This window comes from Podarcis muralis, chromosome 11 (genome assembly GCF_964188315.1).
Source record: "Podarcis muralis chromosome 11, rPodMur119.hap1.1, whole genome shotgun sequence".
Classification (NCBI taxonomy): Eukaryota; Metazoa; Chordata; class Lepidosauria; order Squamata; family Lacertidae; genus Podarcis; species Podarcis muralis.
In genome coordinates, this window is record NC_135665.1 from 4326436 (window position 1) to 4349612 (window position 23177).

Genomic DNA, 23177 nt, shown 5'->3' on the forward strand with positions numbered 1-23177 from the left:
CCCCTCTTTTTCTTTGCTTAAGTGTGGCTTAGTGAATAAGCATAGTGCTAATTGCAAGATATTCTAGATTGCTAAAAAGTATATAAATACAATATTCTGTGATACATGCAGATGACAACAAAGTCTCATTTTTCTTTCTTTTGCCAGTATGTGAAACAGTAATAATCAATATTGCCTTCTTTATAGACAGGAATGACAAAGAAAATATTTAAGCACAAAATTTTAAAACTCTGAAGCACATGCACGGCACTGTACTATATGTCAGCATCACACTACATCTCCTGCATATTTGTCTAACACACGTTCTAAAAGTAAATGCATTAATTACTCACCATTGGCTATGCTTATGACTCCATCTGCTGGTGAATCAATATTAATTGATTCTGCTTCATACTCAAATTCTTTCAAAAAATCAGTCGACTTAGGAGTCACTTCAGGTTCTAACAATAAAGATCCCCAATCTTGATCTTCTTGAGAACATTTCCCAGTCTTACCATCGGAATCACTAGGCTTAGATTCTGAAATACTCCTTGCACTTCCAGCACCTGATAAATCAATATTACTTGAATCTGTTTCATATTTGAATTCTTTTAAAGCAGATGATGATTCAGGAGTCTCTCTGGATTCTAACAGAAATGATCCCCAGTCTTGACCCTCTTGAGTGCATCCTGCAATCTCATTGTTGACATCAGTAGCTATAGATTCTGAATGATCAAGATCATTGACACCCGTGGGTGATTCAATATTACTTGAATCTGTTTCATATTCAAATTTTTTCAAAGTACATGAAGATCCAGGAGTCCCGTCAGACTCTACTAACAGTGATTCCCAACCTTGATCTGCTTGAGAATATTCTGCAACCTCACCTTTGATATCAACAGTGCCACATTCTGAAATGTTCACGCCACCTTTCTGAAGAGTGTAATCATGACCAAATGATACATCAAATGGAGAAGTACATGCAAGTGGTGATTGTTCTGTGAGTGATCCTACAACCCATGGGCTATTATTCTCCTGCAAATTTTCAGGTTCTTGTAGAATATTAGTGGCATATTGACTTTCTGCACCATAGAGGAAATCTTCATTTTCTTCTTCTAGGGAGGCTTGCAATGAATGTTTCTTTCTGAATATTTCATTGGTTTCTACTCTTTTCTCTGATTGATTGTCTAAGATTGCAATGGGATTAATTTCATTCAGTGTGGTAGATGGTTTAGTGGCAACTGACATCTTACTGATGCCATGCATATCTGATGCTTCCAGCTGATCATCCATCCCTGTAGGTGAAGCCAGAGCAACACCAGGATCCATAGACTTCATTTTGTCTGAGGAAGTTGCACCTTCCTGTTCTTCAAAGTTTTTATTTTCATAGGCATTGCTTTCCTGATTTATGAGTTCTGCTTCCAAATTTTCACTACACGAACTTGGAAGATCCTCTAATTCAGTAGTAGTTTTATGTGCTATGTCAGATTCATGCATAACAGTTTCCTCTCCAATTTCAGATAACTCCTCATTTCCAGCGAGTGTTCCTTTGTAGGACTCGCCAACACTTGTCTCATAATCAAGAGACAGACTTTCAGGACATAACTCTTCTCTGTCAATTGTCAACTGCTGATTAAAGACTACGTCTATGTCTTTGTATATTTCTGACAGCATGGAAGACATCTGAATAGCTTCTTCAGGTTCAGTTAGAACAGAAGACTGGGCACAAGTTTCCTTGTTTTCATATTCATTGCAAACATCAGGGCTACTTGAGGCCTGTGAACTGCTGTCTTGATCACAGTGACTTAATATATCAGGATTTTCCCCATTTGTTCTCAAGACAAAAGGCTGTTCAACATTAGTCCACAAATCTGGATCAACAGTAAATGCCTGGCAATCACTGGGGTTGTTGTTTTGTAATATATCTGGAACAAATGAATTTTCCTGTGTAACTTCATCACATCTTGGGCTAGGTTTCCTTATTGGTTTTAAAGGTAGTGGAGGATTAGATGGAAATTGTTCACTGGTTTCTTTTTTATCTAATGGATTTACATTTACTTCATTTGGATTGATAGATGCTGCATTCATTTTATCTCTTAGCAGACCAAGTGTTGGATCGACCTGAGCAAGTGCGTTCAATAGGTTTGATTGCCAGTCTTCTGGAACAGGGTGTTTAAGAGCATCCTGATCTTTAACATTAGTAACAGAGGATTCTTGTTTTACACCACTTTCATCCTCACAGGATGGTGACAGTGGATAACACTCTTCAAAATTCACAGTACCTTGATCCAACTCTTCTTCTTTGTTGGCCAGTGAGTTTGCTCCATTTCTGCATTCACATTCACTGTTATCTTGAGTAGACTCATTTTCAAACTTAGCAGCATCATGGAAATTTGGTTCTTTTCGCTTTTCATTTTTTTCTGTGTGTATTTGCATTGCACCATGTGTAATGGTGACTGTGTCATTAATTTTTAAATCATTATCAGAATAAAATTGTGCACCTTCCATTGAACTTTCATCTTGGCTTTGTAAATTCCACCACTCCGAGGAATCATCTGGAAATCTAAGATTGTCCACTATGGATTTTTTATTTTTATCTAATGTGGTTTCAGAATGACCTTGCATTATTACATCCCAAGCATCTGAATTCTTTGGGCCATGGTTTTCTTCATGATTTATAGCAGACATTTGTATAGCATGGTCATCTGCTTCATCCTGAATTGTTTCCCAATGCGCTAAACATTCAGATGTTTCATGAACATAATCCTCCACAGAAGTGTCAAAAGCATTAAGATTTTCTGAATTTTCATTTAATGTGACTACTTGGACATTTTCCTTGAAATGAGACGGAGTGCTTGAACCTTCTGAATCAATTGCAAGGTTTGTTTCATGAGGCCGAACAGATTCTTGCCCTGGTGTGTCAGCCTCTAGTCTGTTAGGATGTAGAGCTGCCTGTATTCCTGTCTCTTGCATACTCAAGTATTCTGAATCTACATCAATTCCAGGACTTGATAATGAGGATACGGTATCATCATCCACATGAGCGTTCCAAAGCTCTAAGTTTTTCGGCACTTTGTGTTCAGTGCTTGTTTCAGAATCTTCTTGGCTTTTATTCTCAGGTAACTCTTTTCCAGATACTTCTTCACCATCAGTTGTGATGTCCCAAACATCTTCATTTTCTTTTTGATTATTAGCTACCTGAAAGCTATCCCAAATATGCATATTTGTAGAAAAATCACTTGTATCGGGAGTGGTTGCACTTGAGTGTGTATAGTCAATGGAACCACTACAAGTGGTGTCTTCTTTGTAATAGGTGTCTTTGATAGGAATATCTTCTGGGAAATTATACATGGTATCTGACCCTTCAAGTGCCTCATTTATGTTGGGGCTTATTCCAAGAGACTGTGCCTGTTCATCCATCGATACATTCCAGGCATCTAGAATATGGGACAACTCATGATGAGGAATAATATCAATACATTTCTCATTGGAAAGCTTATTCTCAGACTCCAAGCTTTTAGAAGTCTCACTATTGTGAGACAAATCCATTCCATTTGACAACAAATCATTTATTTTAGGCTTATCCATTGTATCCAGGGCTTGAGTATATTCTGTATATGAATCCTGTTGTATTTCCATTGATCCCTCTTGATTTTTATCCTCTAAAGATGCTCCATGACTGCTAAGCATTCCTGAAACATTTTCAGGAGTTTCCAAATCAGATTTATGAATGTTCAAGCTAGCAACTGACTCATCAAATTCCTGATGTTCCTGATGTTCTCCTACTGGTACTGGCAATTCATCATGTAGCAAACAACTTGATGGTTCTGACTTAGAGATACGTTTCTCCAATTTATCCCATCCATCTTGATGTTCAACCAACTCTGGATAATGCATTCCTTGATGGTTTTCTCCTCTAGGGGAACTTGGGGATGCACTCTCCTCCTCAGGGATCTTCTGTGCAGATAGTTCCCTATCCAAACTTTCAGATGGTGATAACACATTTAAACTGTATTTTGGGTAAGCATCCATGTCAAGGCTATGAACTAGGTGCTTGTTTTCTTTTTTGGGAGATGTAGCAAAATATTCTGCATTGCTATCGAGAGATCCACCCTTCTTTTCCTCATTGACAGGATGAGTCTCATTGGAAAATGGCAGGCTTATTTCCTCTGGCTCTGCTACTACATTTTCTAGACTGTCACTACATCTTGTTTTTTCTGGTGACCTGGGAGAACCAAAATTTGCCCTGCTTTCCTCTGAACTATTACTAGACGAGAGAGGAAGTGGAAGGATCAAGTCTTTATTGTCATTTTGCATCATTTCATTCCTAATATTTTCAAGGGTGACTTGCCCACTTCCCTCATCTGTTCTTTGACGTTGCTTGACTACTTGCTTTGAGGCAGAAAAGATGCCACTGTGCTCTAATCCAGCCTGATGATTGTATTGAAGCTGTTCATCCCACTGGTTCAACTGTTTATCTAGAAGTCTGGTGTTCTGCTCTGATTGTTTGTTTCTTTTTACTTGATCACTGACTGAAAATGTTCTCTCCATGTCATTTGTGTCCTGAAGGATGACATCACTACTTACATAAGCATTTCCCCCTTCAATATTATTTAGAGCTGAGTGGCTATTTTTCTCTGTAGAAAACATCATTATTCCAGTGTCTTCAGAACTTGAAGGACTACTTTCATGATCACAGTAGTCATCTGAAAAATATGTAGCACCTTTTTGTTTCAAATCAAGTAAATCAATATTTTTTATAATAGTATTTTCAGAATGTACTGCTTCCAGTTGGTTCTTATTATTAAGTGGTGCTTCCCAGGGGCCTCGACTTCCATAGTCAGAATCAGTGGAACATAACGCTGATGTTTGTGGCAATTTCAAATCTCCAAAACTGTATGTTTCAGGTTCACCCGAGCTTATGTTTACCATTTGATCCAAGACTGGCTCATAATGTTTGCCCTCACTCTCTTTTTCATCTCCAGCCCCTGTTGGTGATACATATGAGTCAGATGTTGAATAATTTGTATCCGGTGGAGAAACAATAAAATCGTCACATGTATTTGAGGTGTTAAAGTCTGATTCTCTATATGACAGGAAGGGGTCTTCCCAAGAGACAAGATTTCCAAGTGCCTCTTTTCTAATGTTTGTGTCATACATGGCCCATCCATTGGTATTTTCAAATTCTTTGGGTTTAGGTACAGTATCCCTTTGGTGTTCCATAGCCAATTTAACATTCTTCAGCATGCCACTCGTATCATTATTTGCATTTTCATATGTTCTGTTGGTTTTTGTTGAACTAGCTTGTCCTTCATTCTTTGATCCTAGGTCTACTTGACTGTTTAGATGTTCAGAATCATTGCATTCAGAGTGTTCTGGTGAACAGTTAGACATAACCCATGTATCAAGTTTCATTGGGGAAATATGATCAAAATCTACCTGAGGAACATTCCATGTACGCTCTGAATGTCCAGAACCATCATGATCAATTTCTGCCCAAACATTAGGTGAATTTGAGTTGATGTGTCCACCATTACTATTGGTATTACCCCATGGACCAGAAATTGCAGGAACTGGTTGACTGGTATTCCACATGCTAGCAAAGTCCTCCATTGGTTGTTCATTGTCTTTTTGATGGCATCCCAAATCCTGCTTAACTTGGGCAGCACCAAACTTGTTCTCCCAAATACCTGCTCTTGCAAAATCCATACGCTTCTGCTGCTCTTGTATACAGACTGAATCTGAAGCTCTTCTATCAGTTTGCTCTTTCAGTAATAGACTTGTTTTATATTCTTTCCATGAATCAGGACTCTGAAATACAGATTCTGCTTCAGTTGAACTCCATGTAACAGCATTTTTGGAATCTATTTGAAACCCATCCCACCAGCTCCCATATCTTGTACGAGATTGAGAATTGTTCACATAATCAGTTTCATTATTTTCTTTAATTTTATCTTGTGGGCAAAATAAAGATGGCCCATCACCTAAAGGCGGAGATTCCACACGGCTGTTCATAGAGATTGGTGGAGTTCTCCTCTCAACATTGTTCAACACTTTAGGATGAGAGGAAGAATCATTTTCTAGGTCTATCATACTAGGATGTTCTTGCAGGTGGCTACACTCATTAAATTTTATTGTGTCATCTTCCTTTCTTGTCATTGGTAAATCAGTTGAATAATTTGCAATGTCACATTCTGATAGATTTGTCTCATCAATTACTTTTGAGTCAGTTGGTGGTTGTCCTTCTGATGAACCACTGTCATGGGAGAAGTCATCAGGAGGGGAACAGTCCACAGAATGAGAAGAATCCATCTGAACTGCAGCCATTGGTGCTAAATCAAAGTTGAATAGATCAAAATTGTTGCTGCTGTTCCTCGGCTGAGATTTTTCTTCTTCAGCTACTGCTCCTTCAGGAATGGGACTATAGGAATCAAAACCGGAAAGGAAACTGTGATGAGATGCTGCTCCTTCTACTGGGCTATCGTCACTAAGAAAAACTGAGCTCTCCTTGGAGGATCTGCTGCTTCTAATAGTAGCAAGCCCACTGTCTGGACTCACAAGATCTACATTAGCATCAGCATGGGCTTGGACAGATCCATTATGATCTTGAGGGTTCTCTATAAAGTTGACAACATTTGGCTGTGGTTCAATGTCAGAGCCATAAAGCTCCATAATACCAGAAGATCCTTGAGAAAGTGGAGCGCTTCCAGCAACCGCTTCAGTGGAAGATGTTCTACTGTTTGGTGCCATTTCTGGATGTCTCCTGCTGATAACGTCTTTCATTAGCAGGAAAATTTCATCGCAATTGGCTGAAGAATTTTCTTGGTGATAAATGAGGAATTGATCACATCCATATTCCAGAGGATCCAGTTCTAGGCAAGGATTCTGACATTCTTCTAATTCACAACAAATCTGTTGAGGGAAAAAGCAGTGGTATTTATCATGTCTGTTGCATAATTTAAAGTTAAAAACAAACTTTACTGAGTAAGTTTTCTTTTAAGAAGCCCCCTAGAGATGTATTAGGGGGTTTAGGAAGCAAAGAAACAGAACACATAACAGTATCAGATTTAAAAACCCACATTAAAATCACAAATTCCTGCTTTCAGTCCTTCTTAGCCTCTTAACTTGCTCAGATTGAGCCAATCAGTTTCACCCCCTGCCCTATCCAGGCCCCACTTAAGAACCTAGTCTGGTGGTAATAAATTACAGCAATGCTAGTAGTAGACTTTAATGACAGAGAAATCCAGGACTAGGGCAATTACACTGATATATTTTGTGGTTAATCTTTCTCTAACTAGAAAGTCTTGGGTTGGGGGAATGTGGACAAATCTCAAGATGTTTATGAAATGAAGAAGGATCCAAATTGGGTATACTGTATAAAATTATTTTCTTTCTTTTTAACAAAATGACGATTTGTTTTCTCTCTTCCCCTCACCACTCCTTTAATCATCTAATGGTGTTTTTATTGCATCGTTGCTCACAGATAACAACACACTCAATAAATGTAATTTCTATGACTCATACATCCTATGCTATGGCAAGACTAAAAGACCAACAGGGAATGTAATGATGCATTTCTGCTCTAGAACACAGACAGAATTACTTTACTCTTTCCTTCGTGATACTTACCTGATTTCCCATCTCCATGTTTTCTGAATAAACTGCTATCTGCCTTTTTTCTTGCCTTTCTTCTGATAAGTAGCTGGCCAAAATGACAAGGACATCAAAACCATACTTATCTACAAACGCTTTTAGATCTCCAGTCATGTTTCTGTGAAATAGGCAGTCCTGAAATATGACAAAATTACTTCTTATTGAAGGATTTTTTCTATTGGTTAACATCCAGAGCTAACTGGAATGGCTAATCAAATTAATGATGAACGCATTGGGATCTTGTTCATACTCTTATGGACCCCAATAATTATTGTAGCTCTAAAAGTTAAAAGAACATGGCCATATGTTTATACTTTCACAAGAATAACAGAATCAAGTCGGAAGGGACCCCAAGAGTCATCTAGTCCAGCCCCCCTGCAATGCAAGAATCTCCAAAAGAAGACTGTTCCACTGTCAAACAGCTCTCCTTTCTTGTAACTTGAAGCTACTGGTTCAAGTCCTACCCTCCAGAACAAGAGAAAACAAGTTTGCTCCACCCTCCATGTGAGGGCTTTTTAGATCTTTGAAGATGGTTACCATATCTCCTTTCAATCTCTTTTTTCCCCAGGGTAAACATACACAGCTCCTTCAACCATACCTCATAAGGCTTGGTTTCCAAACCCTTGATCATCTTGGTTGCCCTCCTCTGCAGATGTACCAGCTTGTCAACATCCCTCTTAAATTGTGGCGTCCAGAACTAGACACAGTATTCCAGGTGTGGTCTGACCAAGGCAGAATAGGCATAGTGAACTCATCCAGACAACCTGTTTATTCAGCATTCATCCTGATTTACTTGCACAAAGCTTACACAGTAATTAGATTATGCCTGGTCTTTGCTAAGCATTTGATTTGTTTAGGGGGCAGTTATATGACAAGAAGCACACATTCTGCATTCATTCAGATTTGTGGTGGCGAATTCATCCTACACTTTAACTGCATTCTGTGGCACATTCCAAACCACAAAGTCCTCCCCTGGCTGATACCAAAGTCCCAGGGTATGGTCTGAAGGCACATGAGGCCATCAGCTTGGTAAAGCTAAGCATGTTTGAGGCTAGTCTGTGACAGGATGGTTCTACTTCGGGTTCCATAATGGAATGAAGATGGGATATAAAGGTAAGAAAATAAATAAGGGTGGGTGTTCCATCTCTGCTATTCCCTATCATCCTGTTCTGACAGTAATTTCTTCAGGGGGCTGGGAAAAGTCCTGCAAGCCCCTCCCCCATTCCATTTATCCATGCTCTGGGCCACCTGCTCATCTGGAACCAAGAAAACTTTTATACTCCTTTTATACTAATTAGGGGACTGCATCCCACCACCCCATCTCTTCTGCCATCAACCCACTTTATTTCTGATTGACAGCCAGAGAGCCACTGAGAAGCCATCACCGGTAGGAAGGCTGACAGTGACTTACAAAGTCCTCTGAAAGTGTCAAGAAACCTTGCAAGGTCTACAAAAAGGCGGTCAAGAAGGTGCTGGTAATCACATGCCAGTCTGTTCTTACCAAACAGCATTACGACTTGAAGTATTGTGTTCCACCTCAAGAAGAGCAGAGACATATTTTAGGATTACATTGACATTTTGAGCATGAACCAAAGTGATTAATGGATATGGGATTTATTATTATTTGAACATTTTTAGCTACACTGCCGTCCTATATAATCAACAGGAACCAAGCTACTTTTCACGCATGCCCATCTCAATTTGGAATGGGCACATTCTTTCCAAGCTTTTTCAGAGAATAGCCTGGATGGTTTCTGAAGAGTTCCCCCAAGTCTTATAAAGATCTATAAAAAGGTAAAGGTAAAGGTACCCCTGCCCATACGGGCCAGTCTTGCCAGACTCTAGGGTTGTGCGCTCATCTCACTCTATAGGCTGGGAGCCAGCGCTGTCCGCAGACACTTCCGGGTCACGTGGCCAGCGTGACAAGCTGCATCTGGCGAGCCAGCGCAGTACACGGAACGCCGTTTACCTTCCCGCTGGTAAGCGGTCCCTATTTATCTACTTGCACCCGGAGGTGCTTTCAAGCTGCTAGGTTGGCAGGCGCTGGGACCGAACGACGGGAGCGCACCCCGCCGCGGGGATTCGAACTGCCGACCATGCGATCCGCAAGTCCTAGGCGCTGAGGTTTTACCCACAGCGCCACCCGCGTCCCCTATAAAGATCTATAGCCCAGCGCAAATGGAGTGCCAGTCTACCACTATCCCCAGCCTTTCCGGCAGATTATTTTTTCCCTGCCTCCACCTTTCCAAGACTTACCTTGCAAGTGCTTTTTACCTGGTAGTGAGAGAAATAGGAACTGAAAACAAGAATCACATGCAACTGTTGGTAAGGATTTATGTTCTAAGGAAGGATGAAGGAAAATCTCCTCCCACAGCTAAAGCAGCTGTTGAAAGGTGAGTTTTAAGGCAGTTCAGTCTTGGTTGAGCTAATTTTAAAATCCAAACCAAAATTAATTTAGGCTCAGATAAACAAAGCGGATGTCTGTATGTATCTGAATGTGTCCACTGGTCAATCATAGAACGGGAAATTTAGGCTTGCACAATTAAAGTGGATTAAAGCCCTCTGTCACCTTAGGCAACAAATTGACTCCAAAAAGGAAACAGACTTTCTACTGCCATGATGAGAAAGATAAACACCTCACAAGCAAATCAGGATGAATGTAGGTTGTTTAACCTTCTTGCAAACAAATCAGAATGAAAGCTCAATAAAGACCTGAAATAATCTAATCTCTAAATAAGATTTGTGCAAGTAAATCAGGATGAATGCTTAATAAAAAGCGTTTCTGGAAGAGCCTCCAAAATCCACCAACATCACAACTTGAGATGTCCCATGTGATCTGCCCCACACCTATGTATGCCATACATTTCCAGAGTTGTGGGATAGTAACCATGCCTTTTCAGGTGAAAAACAAGAACCTTCGGGAAAACAAGGAATCTTACCCCAAACAATACCATAATTCAGTCTTTCTGAAATAACAGCAAAGACTAGATCCATCTTTTAAAACAAGAAAAACCTTGTCATTCTGCATTGCAAGTTAACGATATACATCCAGTGTGCTTTAACATCTTTATTTTTGCCTATTGCAATACCTTAGCAAAACAAAGAACACATTTAACTGAGTTTCTTTGTCCCCCTTTGGCTTGCGCTGTTTGCATTTGAGAAAACGTATTTTACTCTGGCAAAGAACATTATCATATGACATTATTGGCTTTTATACTGCTACTAAGCAACGTTCTCCCTAAATCAACAGCAGTTCATCAACAACACACCACAACTGTATATTCAGGTGGGCACTTATTCACTCCCTCCCATTCCAAACTCCACACATCTGTCTTTTATCTGATAAATTACTTTTTAGCTTGTGTGTGTACAAATACTATTTATTAATCCACTCAGACGTGTCTAGCAAATGTGTCTATTTTCCCTTAAGTTAAAATGAAAATGAAAAACACTTCATCAAATGTTAGGAAGGAAAAATATTATTTCATACATTGAACTGTCTGGGGTGGGTTTTCTGCAGTTTTGCCTTCTTTTCCTGTGCTGTTCACCTTGGCATTCACCCAAAATAGAGTAAATAAGCAGGGGAGAGAAGGGGTAGATGAGGATCTACTAGGACATCGCTGTGCAATTTGCAGTAGATCAACAAGGATTTATGACTCCCAATTGTTTAACAACAGCAACTTATCTTTTAAAATAACAAATTAGACTGCTGAAATGAAGAAGCCTTGTAGAGAAAACCAAGAATAGATTTTTGTGTGAAAGGACTGTGAACTCAAATACTGAAAGCAAATTCCTGGGCTACAATAAACTCAAAAAGTTTTGAAATTCCGTGTGTTTATCAACTCCCTTTCTTAGACCCTAATTTAAAATTGATTTCAGATAGTGGATTTTGGGAGTTTCTAGGAAAGAAACAATGCAAATCCCACAATATTGACATCTACCCACATCCATGATATAGGGACTTTTTACCTTTTCCTCTTTGAAGGGCACACCAAGAAATAAACTGTAATTCTTTGAAATTTAACAATTTAATACTGTTAAACCTTAAGCAGAATTTGCCAAGGCAGAGCAGCAGAAATATTACAGATGATCTCTGGGGACACCTTGCTCATAATGATTCATTCTGAGAAATGCTACTTCCTCAAGCAAGGCCAGGCTGACTTGGCACTAGGAGTGTCAGGGAATTCTCATCAGAAATAGAAATCCCTACCCTTCATTTATAGATTCTACCATACCTTTATAAACCATTCACTGGTATATGCTGTGAAGCATTTTGTGCACCTAAGTTCAATAGGTGAAAATATATTTAAAATGCAACCATAATGAACATAAAGGGCACAATGTCTATATCTTGTTTGGTTTCAAATAATCAGGTATTATTATTAAGCAATATTATACACCTATTATTTGCTGGCAGTTATTGGAATGGGGGGACGCGGGTGGCGCTGTGGGTAAAAGCCTCAGCGCCTAGGGCTTGCCAATCAAAAGGTCAGCGGTTCGAATCCCCGCGGCGGGGTGCGCTCCTGTTGCTCGGTCCCAGCGCCTGCCAACCTAGCAGTTTGAAAGCACCCCCGGGTGCAAGTAGATAAATAGGGACTGCTTACCAGCGGGAAGGTAAACGGCGTTTCCGTGTGCTGCACTGGCTCGCCAGATGCAGCTTTGTCACGCTGGCCACGTGACCCGGAAGTGTCTCTGGACAGCGCTGGCCCCCGGCCTCTTAAGTGAGATGGGCACACAACCCTAGAGTCTGTCAAGACTGGCCCGTATGGGCAGGGGTACCTTTACCTTTACCTTTATTGGAATGGGAGTGTATGGGGTGTTGGAGGAGGAGCAGGACACAGGCTGGACACATTGTGCTCCTTCTGGAGCAGTTTGTTCACCTCTGGTTCCCACACTCTCACCTGTGGCTCCTAAGAGCAGCCACACCCAAGAATCGGTTTCAACTGGCTGGCTAAACCAGGTGAGGGGAGCGCATTAGTCTCAAACCCTGCAGCCACAATAGATGCAGTGATCCTCCAGCGTTTGACTTCTCTGGAAGCACACTCCATTGTCTCTTGAAACAGACAGATGCCAATAATAAGGTGAGAATCTCTTCAATATACTGCAGTTTTGGTGCAAAGTCACAATGGCAGCAGTTTCCATTTTCAGGAAGCTGCATGTGGGAGTCAAATACAAATTATATACTATATTAAAAACTAAGCTCCTTTAAAGTTGTAGAAACTGAATACCTGGAATAATTTATAAGCATACTCATTTGCGTCCAGAAGTAATTGTGCCCTGAAATAAAGGGAACCTAAGTTAGTCATAATTCGTTTGAGACACATTGAGTTAAATTGGAACTCAATGTTATTTACTCTTGGTTCAGATCAGTGCCACTTGTTTTGAGACTTTTGACTGCCAAGATTGTTCCCACTTCTTACCTAAAGTTAATTCATCCTTCTCTTCAGCTTCTAATAAATTGTTCTAATATTTTGATAAGTTGCTTGATTTATGGGGATGTATATGTATGGGTTTTAAACCATAATTAACTTTTATTTATATTAATTTTCCTTAAAGAATTACATAAGAAATGATTTTTTAAATTTCAATCTACTTTAAGTAAATTTAGTAAAGGAGATGAGGTGTTACTGTAAATTGTTACTGCTCTTTGTGTTAAGCCTGTAGTACGCCTTGTTAGAAATGTTTTATACTGCTTGCTTAAATTTTAATATTTTAGACATTGAAGTTATGTTTTATAATGTTTTTATAGCGAATACATAGAGAGCTTAGAAATTCTTGAAATAAATGAACTCATCAGATGCTATTACGATGATGATGATGACCGTTTGTCTCCCATTCTTGTAAAACCCATATGCTCTCATCCAGTTGCCATTGTTTTCAAAGGAACTAATTTCCTTTAAGTTGTGCTCAGGATCAAGGTGAAAAATCTGAATATTGTTGCAGCACTTATTGATGCAACATGATAAATTCAGTCAACATACACCTCTATGCAGAAATACAGTGTTCCATATACAAAAATTTACTGGGAAATATGGTGTTATATATTCTTTTGTTGAATTAAACTATTTAACCCTAGCTAAATTTTCAAACCTACATCGTTGGGAATAGATAATACCAATTTAAACACAGCTTTGAGAATAGATTTTTGTTTTGTTTTTGTCCTTCTCAATAGTTATACTTTCTGATTTATGGCATCTGACAGTTGATTACCCAAGTGAGTCCTGTATAAATGTACATTACACATACATCTTGACTGTTTGGAGGAACTAACTGTGTCAATATTAACCTGACCAAATTAAGAATAAGATGCCTCTTTTGTTCTTCACACTTCTCACATGGAGAGCACAATATGGCTTTTGTCAGAGGTGCTCCATCATTTTGGCTCAAGGAAACTGTCAGTACCGTTTGGGATCCGTTATTCATGGGCAGATATCCTGATGGGTCTAATGAAGCCTTTCTGCTGACAACTCATTTGCTAAAAATACCCAACCATCACAAAGTACAAACGAGGAATATATTTCTTTCCTCATTACTGTGTTTTTTCCCCGTCTCACAATTGGCAATTATGTCATGAACCCCAACGATCTTCAAGCTGGGATATGCTGAACTTCACTATGTAGACTATATATATTTATAGCCTCATCATAAGTCATGGTCAGTACTTCTGTTTCTTTTTTCTTACTATGAACTCACTCACTGACAAACTTTATGACATCTTTTAAATTGCAACATAATAGGGTAAACACCAATGTTATTGCACACATGCCGTGCCAACAGCCTGTGTGCCATTTGTTGAAAAATTTGAGCTAATTACTGCAAGCCCTCTCCTGGAAACAGGAGTGGGCCATTTTTTAATAAAAGTTTTCAGGTAATGTCATCAAAGAAAAATAAGAACACATATTTTTGTCACATTAATCATTGCATGCTCTCTCTTTCACACACACACAGTATTGAACCTTGTGGAATTAGCAACATACAAAACTAGATTGCACTCAGTATTCCATGAATTTACAGCAGGCAGGCATCTTTCATTAAGAAAGTCATGAGAATCGGGCCAAGGAAGTATGAGGATTCCTAGACAATTTCTTACGAATCCCATGAGTAGGATGAGTCACATATTACAGCTTAGTGGATAAGAACATTATATGTATGGTAAAAAAGAAGAAGAAGAACGTATCTCATATGTAGCCATTTTGCATATTAATGGAGAATGCCCCAGGTAAACATGGTGATTGTGGAACATGTGAAGCTGTGTGTCTCAAAAAGGCTTGAATTCATTCTGCACCGGCCTTTCACTTTCTGTGACTTCTAAGAACAAGCCGCTCCTCCCAGTTCCAACCCACTGCTCATCTTTCTCCAGTCCCTCTGGGCCACCCTGTTCTTCCCCATGGTTGACATCTGTCTGTCTCAGGAGACAATGGAGGTGTGCGCCTTTGGGGCTGCAGTCAACTGTTATAGTTGTGCTGTGGCTGTAGAGACTGATATGGAAGAGACATGTTTAGTTGCAGCTGGGGCAGATGAATGTGGCCAGTTGTGCTGCTGCAGAAGCACCATGGTGTTTCTTCTCCATATGCTGCTGAAATTCCCTTTACTGTCTGGCATTGTTTTCTTATGGTGCAACTATGACTTAATAATCAGCATCTTGATGATATCTTTTTTCAATTATATATTTGGGAATTCCAACTCAACAGGGCTTACATTTAAGTGAGCATTAATAGTTCACTTCTACTGCACTACATATCATATTTTTGTCAATATCTAGTGAAAGGGCTTTTCCACAACCTGCTCTGACAGTATAGCTGCTGGCTGGTAGCAGCTTTTGTGACCAGAGTGGGAGAGAGGAGGCAGGGAATGGGATGTGGCATGCATCAGCACCCTACTGCTAGGAGTGGCTTGGCAGGCTAGTTAAGCCCACGCCCCCCCTCCCCTCCCCCTCCTAATGAGGCTAATTTGGTCACATTTTGGCAGGTAGGTGAGAGAGTTGGAAGGGCCGTAGCTGACCACTGTTAGGCATCTTTAGGGGTAAGGTACAACCATTATCGTATTCTGCCTTTAAATACTCTTAGATCTTACAACCCCACTCCATTTTGTCCTCTCCTCCAATCACTGTTTTTGAATTTTTCTTAAGAGTTACTGTCTGTTGCTGTTTCACTGTGGCTCAGACTTAGCTCTTCCTTTTTTGAATACCCCTTTTTGGCTACCTGATTCAAACTTTTTTAAAGAAAAATTACCATTTTTATCATCATGGTATTGAAATGTTACCTTATTTCTCTTCTTGCTAACTGGAACTGAAATACCACAACACAATCTGGCTGAATGAGAACAACACTGGTTTTTCTTCTGGTATTACAGCTATATTTATTGTGTAGCTGAGTATTTTACAGCTTCTTCCACTGCCCATGGTGCTAGCATGTTAATAGATTCCTATTTTTCTGTCTGCATATTAATTCTGTGGCAAAAACTTGACATTAAAAAAAAAATTGTCCAATTCTTACGTTTGATCCCCTTTAGCTCTACTTTCGGTTATTTTTCATCTTTATCATGGTAATATTATTCACATTAATCTCTCCAGTTTTCATGCTTTTCCTCTTATTTCAGTGATACTGCAGCTTGTCTTGTTTTATCCTTTTTTTTCATTCTGAGCATCTTGTGTAACTTCTCTGTTTTTTTCTTCAATAAATTTGTTTTCCTGTTCAGATTCATTAGAAACTTCTTCTTGCACATAAAGATCTTCACAAGCCCAATCCTTCCTATTTCTTCGCTTTTATTCTCCCTTGCATATCTGTACTATTTTATGCACTGTTGCTCTTAGGTTCAGCCTCATGTTTCCTTGATCTCCTGCTTCTTAGTATCCGACTTCTCTCTTCTCTTTCTTTCACAGAAAACCTACTTGCTCTGGCCTTTGATTCCTTCTGTAAGTCTTTAAGGTGTCATTTGTTGCTCAAAATCCATTTTCCTATATTTTCATTTCCCTTAATTTCTCTGCTTCCCTTATCCTTCTTATTGCAATTGTTGATTTTAGATCACAAGTTTGTAAGGAAGGAAACAGCATTTGAGGCAGTATTGTGGGCAGTATCCAACTAGCATGTCCCTTCAGCGCAAGGATTTCCACTTGCACAACGGGACTTTTCCTCCTCTCCTTCTGGTGTGCGCCCTGCGTCCTTCCCAAATCTGATCCAAAGTGTCAGGGGAACACCTAGAATACAGATGGAGTGGGTAGAGAGAGGGAAGCCTCTCCACAAGCGGAAACACTTGTGCTGACAAGACGAGTTACTCAGCGCTACTCTGGAGGCAACACTTTATTTATTTGTATTTATTTATTTGTACAGTATTTATTTATTTCGGCCATCTCTATGAAGCCCGACATCAAGCTTTTTCAGTAGTGTACAAAAAGGTTACAACAGGGATATCAGTTTCAAAATATCCCAAAAAATCAGAAAACGCTTACTTTTAAAAGCAGCAGAAGTTCTCCCTTTATAAACCACCCCAGTTCTTCATCTGACATAGGAGCCAACTCCAGGGGGGGGGCGTGGGTGCTTGGACACCACCTCCAAGAGAGAAGCAATTCAGCTCCACCCTCCACAGCCAGCGAGTGAGGCACCCTTGGGGGGGGGGGCTCAGACACGGAGGCAGAGGCATGTTCAGGCATGTGGCATCACACGTCCGTATTGCAGTGTCAGGCACCCACAATCGTGAGGGCAAGTTGGCATCCCTGTGACCTGAGACCCTTCTTTGTGTGTCTCCTCCACGTGAGGTCCAGAGGGTGGCAAAATGAGAATGGGCCTTGTCTGGCTCCCCATTTGTGGAATGAATGCTCTCCCCAGGGAGGTTTGCCTGGTGCCTCCATTATATATTTTGAGGCGCCAGCAGAAAATGTTCCTCTTCAACCAGGCCTTTGGCTAATTAATACTCTACAACCTTTCAAATGTGTCTGTAGGAGGTGGGGGGGGTATTGTTTTGCTGTTTTGTTTTAATTGTTTACCTGTTTTTATCCTGTATTTTATTCTGTGAACCGTCCTGAGATATTATGATGAAGGGCGGTATAGAAATCTAATAAATGCTAATAATAATTCAGCAGGAATTATTCAGCAGTAAGGGAGCCTCTGATTTTTACTGGGATTGGATCTACACAGATATAAAAATGCTATTAAAAAAAACCCTAAATCAGATAATTTGGCATCTGAATGATTGATATTCATAATTGTATTATAATTCGGCATTGTTATAATGAGGCTATTAATGGATTATTGTCATTGAAAACAAATAAAAATTATTATCAAAACAAAAAATGCTATAAAAAAGGTTCAGCTCCCAATAGAAATTTTCATTGACTTTGGATGCTGCTCTACAGCACCATCTAGCGTCACATTTTTATAATGCATTTACAATGTTATAAATTGACCTGTGTAGCTGAGTCCTGGGAGTGAGTTCTACAGAAATCAACCCATGGCTCTTGGAGCAAGTTGGCTCTTGGAGCCAACTAATTTCAGTTTTGTTTCCATCCTCCTTCCGCCTACAAGGAGGTCCATAAGGTACCTATGATAAAGGGTATGTATTGGGAAGCTGTTGTTTGTAGGTCTACGGCAGACCTCTTTGTCTTGGTAGTGTTTTGAGTTTGGGGCATCAGTCTGGATAATACTCTGTGGCCCTTCCGCACCTCCCACCATGGCAGTTGCTTTTACCCAATTTTCAGCAATCCTTCCTTTCTTATTCATCTCATTCAAGAGGGTCACCTCAGGAAGGGCTTTTGGGGATATCCAGGAGTTGCTGGGGTGGCAGAAAAAGTCAACGTCCAGCCAGTGCCTCTCTGGATCCAAGCTGGTAACAGTAACAGTAATAACAAAAAAGACAACACGAAAAGATTGAATGTCCTGTGATTTAGTTTAAATAAAACAGGATGACTTTAAAGTGCTGTAATAGAAATAAAAAATAAACACAAATAGAACCAAATAAATAACAAAAAGAATAAATAATAACTAACACAGCAAAACACAACACACCACAGCAAAAGAAACCATAGAATACAATAAAACAACTTTAAAGGGGAATAACAAACTATTCCTAGAGATATTCAAAACCAATCAAGAGGCTGATTAGATTAGGACAGAGGTTTTCAACTTTTCAACAGCTCCCTTGGCCAACTACATTCTTTCTGTGGCACCCCTGGGGGGCTCAGGAGCCCAGATATGTCCCCCCTTGCCTGCAGAACTGACAGGCTCTCGCCCTTTTTCGAGCACCCTCCCTTGTGGAGTGTTCCCTCAGCCTCCTCTCCTCTCTCCTCTCCTTGGGAGTCCTCTGGGCAGCCGCTGCTGCCGCCCCTGGTCTCTGAGCTGCCCCCCCCCCGCCCCAAAGAGAGGTGCCTCCTCACTCTTCCCCACCGGGGCCTGGGACTTGTCTGTCCATTCCCAACAGCGGGGGCTGGTGGACTGGCTGGCTGGGCTGCCGCTTGCTTGCTTACTCTGAGGCCGCCTCAGCTCCTGGCAACCAGCACCCCCTGGCCAGCCCCAGAGGCACCATTCGCCTGCGGAGCTTGTAGCCAGGGCTGGTGAAACAAACAGCCGGGCAAGCCTTGGGGAGGCACAGATGGCATCCGAGGAGGGAGAGAAGGAAAGAGGGACAGAGACCAGTGTTGCCCGTGGCACCCCTGGCTATCATTCAAGGCACCCAGGGGGCCATGGTACACTGGCTGAAAACCACTAGATTAGGAAAATTCTGAGGCCATTTTCATCTATGACACAGCAGAATCCTATGCACATATACTCAGAAGCAAATCTCGCTGAATTCCATGGGTCTTACTCCCATGTAGTGTATATAAAATTTCAGCCATTAAATATGCATTCCAGCCTCTCCCGTGCTATTTGTAAATGTTTGGATGAGCGATAGAGAAATTTCATGTACAGTGGTACCTCGGGTTAAGTACTTGAATTCGTTCTGGAGGTCCGTACTTAACCTGAAACAGTTCTTAACCCGAAGCACCACTTTAGCTAATGGGGCCTCCTGCTGCTGCCGCGCTGCCGGAGCACGATTTTTGTTCTCATCCTGAAGCAAAGTTCTTAACCTGAAGCACTATTTCTGGGTTAGCGGAGTCTGTAACCTGAAGCATATGTAACCTGAAGTGTATGTAACCTGAGGTATCAGTGCAAGGAGATTTTATACTCGCAATATATATTAAATTGATTCAAGACATTTTATGTGAAAACACCCTTATACAATACTGTAAATGGAAAATGTATGACAAAGGGGGGGGGATGTCAATAACCCATTTGTTATCCACAACATAAAAGGCAGATACACAGTTTTCCTTTCGTCAGGTATTCAGCAGAAATAGGCACCAGGAACGTCCTGAAGTGATAAAGTACAATCATTTCATGAATATCCAAAGCTGATTCAGAAAACCTTCCAAAATAGGAAGCAGTGTGGTGTACTTTTATGGGGACCATAAATGTTCACATTCTTGTTTATTACAGTATTTTGAGGATTGAAGCACAGAACTGCCATTCGAGCTTTCGGTTGTTTGCATTCAACACCACTTTTAAAAGTTACCTCAACAGATCCATGATCCCCACCTACACTCATGCAAAATTAACAGTAGAACACGAGATATTTGATATTAGACTTAGATGAGAAAGCACATCCTGGCAAAATGCCTTTGGCTTTTCTGCAGGTAATAGAGCACTAAACTGTGCAGAAAAATGACCTTCCTACTTACTGACCAAGAGCTGTCTAGTCTAATAAAATCGTCTCAGGTGTAAATTTATATTCAGTAATTTGTACCGTGCAGTATAAGTCTCATGCAAACATGGTAATACGAAAACACATTTCTTGCTGTCAAGAAAATGTCTAGCAAAATTAATCAACCATTCAACCATTCAGGCTCTTTGCATACCCTTTTGTCAAAGAGGGAACGCTAAGAGATTTCTTTCCTCTTCCGTGCACTCATTGTAATAGATTGTAGAATCCATCAAGCCTGTGTTGATTTATTGAACTGTCTCTTAGCACAGCAGTAGAACTACAGCAAATGAACTGATATTATCTCCAAAAAAAAGTAATGATCCAGCAGTATCTGCTGTCTTTAATTCACTCCAACTTCAGATTATAGGTTTCTTAAAGGACCTGACTTGTATGCATCCACAAACAACTTAACATCAAGAAAGACTGTGAAAATTCTACATTCTCATAATGCAGCCTTATTGATTGACAGTAAGAGTGAGGAACCTCAGACCCAGGGGCCGAATGTAACCCTCCAGATCTCTGTCTCTAGCCCTCAGAACTGTCCCCAGACCATACCCGTCTCTCCAGGCCACACCCTGTGCACCATGGCCCCACTCTGTCAGTTGGCCTGGCTGGAATGTGTCCCTGATCTGCCTCTTGCTTGCTTAGACAGATGCTGTATGTGCAGGCAGAAAACTCTGGATTTTGTACAGCTGGAATGTAGCCTACTCTTCAAAAGCGAGAGCCACGCCCACTGCTCTGCCCAATTTTGCTTCCGGTCCCATCCATGTTTTCCTCCTGGCTGACATGTGACTCTCAGGCTACAATAGGTTCCCAACCCCTAATGTATTGTTCAGATGTTAACCACCCTGAGATCTCCGGGTATAGGGCGGTATATAAATTCAATTAATGGCGATGATGTCAGTGACCCTAGGGTTCTTTAACTTTCTTATTTGTTATTACTAGTATTACCAATAGCGTTTAAGGGTACAAGCCTATACACTTACCTGAGGGTAAGTTCCACTGAATTCAGTGTGATGCACTTCTGAGTAGACATGGATAGCAGTGCACTTTAAGTCATCATTTTTCTCAACTTTTTTTGGTATACTGACCTCCTCCCTGCTGCACCAAGGATTCCCTGCCCAAGCTGCTTCAGGTTGTAGCAGATGTTCTCCTGGAGACACCAAGTTTAGCTGTCCTAGGGGATTTTAACATCCATGCCAACACAACCTTACAAGAGGCCACTCAGGACTTCATGGAAAGCATGGCCTCCATGGGGCTGTCCCTGAATAAGTTTGGCCCAACTCATAGTCACGGACATGCCTTAGACCTGGCGTTCACCTCTATGGATGTTGGTGATCTGACACTTAAGTAAAAGTGTCCGATTGGTGTCTGATTGTGCAGGCACACCAGAAACAATAGTTGAAGCCATGCCAGATGTTCGGCTTCCAAACAAAGTTTGAAAACCGGAACACTCACTTCCGATTTTTGATCATTTGGGAGCCAGAACGTTCGACTCCCAAGGCTTTCGGGAGCCGAGGTACAACTGTACTGTTTTGGGGGGACAGAAGGCGGGCAGGTGCAGAGGACTCCCTGGTCCTGAATGGGGTAACTGTGCTCCTGAAAGACCAGGTGTGCAGCCTGGGAGTCATTTTGGACTCACAGCTGTCCATGGAGGCGTAGGTCTGTCTCGCCAGAGTGGTGCATGCTCTGGTTATCCCCCGCTTGGACTACTGCAATGCACTCTATGTGGCGACTCGGAACTGCAACTAATCCAGAATGCAGCAACTAGACTGGTGACAGGGAGTGGCCGCCAGAACCATATAGCACTGGTTCTAAAGGATCTTCATTGGCTCCCAGTGCATTTCTGAGCACAATTCAAAGTGTTGGTGCTGGCCTTTAAAACCCTTAATGGCCTCGGCTCAGTATACCTGAAGGAGCATCTCCACCCCCATCGCTCATCACTGAGGTCCAGCGCCATGGGTCTTCTGCTGGTTCCCTCGCTGCGAGAAGCAAAGTTACCGGCAGAGGGCCTTCTCTGTAGTGGCACCCACCCTGTAGAATGCCCTCCCTTCAGATGTTAAGGAGATAAAGAACTATACAACTTTTAGAAGACATCTGAAGGCAGTCCTGTTTGGGGAAGTTTTTAATGTCTGATGTTTTATTATGTTTTAATATATGTTGTAAGCCGCCCAAAGTGGCTGGGGAGACCCAGCCAGATGGGCAGGGCATAAATAAAATTGTTGTTGTTGTTGTTAAAATAAATCCTTTCCATCTTGCAGCTCTGTAATTGTTATATCTAAACAACCATGCGTTTTTTCTATTTTCACATACAGCTTTGTAGTAAGACTCCATTTGTGTGTATTTTGAAATACCATGCATATAGTGGGTATTTATGGTGAAAAGGATGCAGAATGCCAAGCAATCCACAGCACTGTTTAAATGTGGATTTTATCCCTAAGCAGCATCCACTGAAACCTACAGAGCAGCCCATTCATCACTCGCCAGCTTTGTATTTTTCTTCATAAAGATATATGACCTTTGCCCATTAGATTTCATTAGCAGGGCACCATACAAGGCTCCTTCGCAGATGACAGGCTAGAGAGCTAAACATCCTCGCCTGGAGGGTTTGTGGGAACAAGCCCATCTTCAATCCTTGTCCCTGGGAGGCACTTTTAACACCTGCCAACCACAGCACTATCATCAGAAAAACATTTACAGATTTATCTTCAGGCTGGTGATTATAAGAGATAATTTGTTTGGAGTATGGATAAAGTTGGTCTAGCATAAACAAACTAGATGCTCAAATTACATGACGAACATCATTAACTATT

The 23177-nt window shown here is 40.9% G+C and overlaps 1 protein-coding gene across 12 annotated transcripts in view; it reads right to left on the reverse strand.

The window, feature by feature from the left end:
• Positions 1-23177, reverse strand: part of PRUNE2 (prune homolog 2 with BCH domain) — a 137388-nt gene that overhangs the window by 51389 nt on the left and 62822 nt on the right. For all 12 annotated transcript variants that reach the window (XR_013394599.1, XR_013394598.1, XM_077935984.1 and 9 more), the window contains exons 7-8: positions 7609-7767; positions 333-6891 (exon numbers count right to left, since the gene is read on the reverse strand). Coding sequence is in view for 10 of the 12 variants with exons in the window: in XM_077935984.1 (XP_077792110.1) it covers positions 333-6891; positions 7609-7767 (6718 nt within the window). In the remaining 2 variants the exon portion in view is untranslated. The remainder of the gene's footprint in view (positions 1-332; positions 6892-7608; positions 7768-23177) is intronic.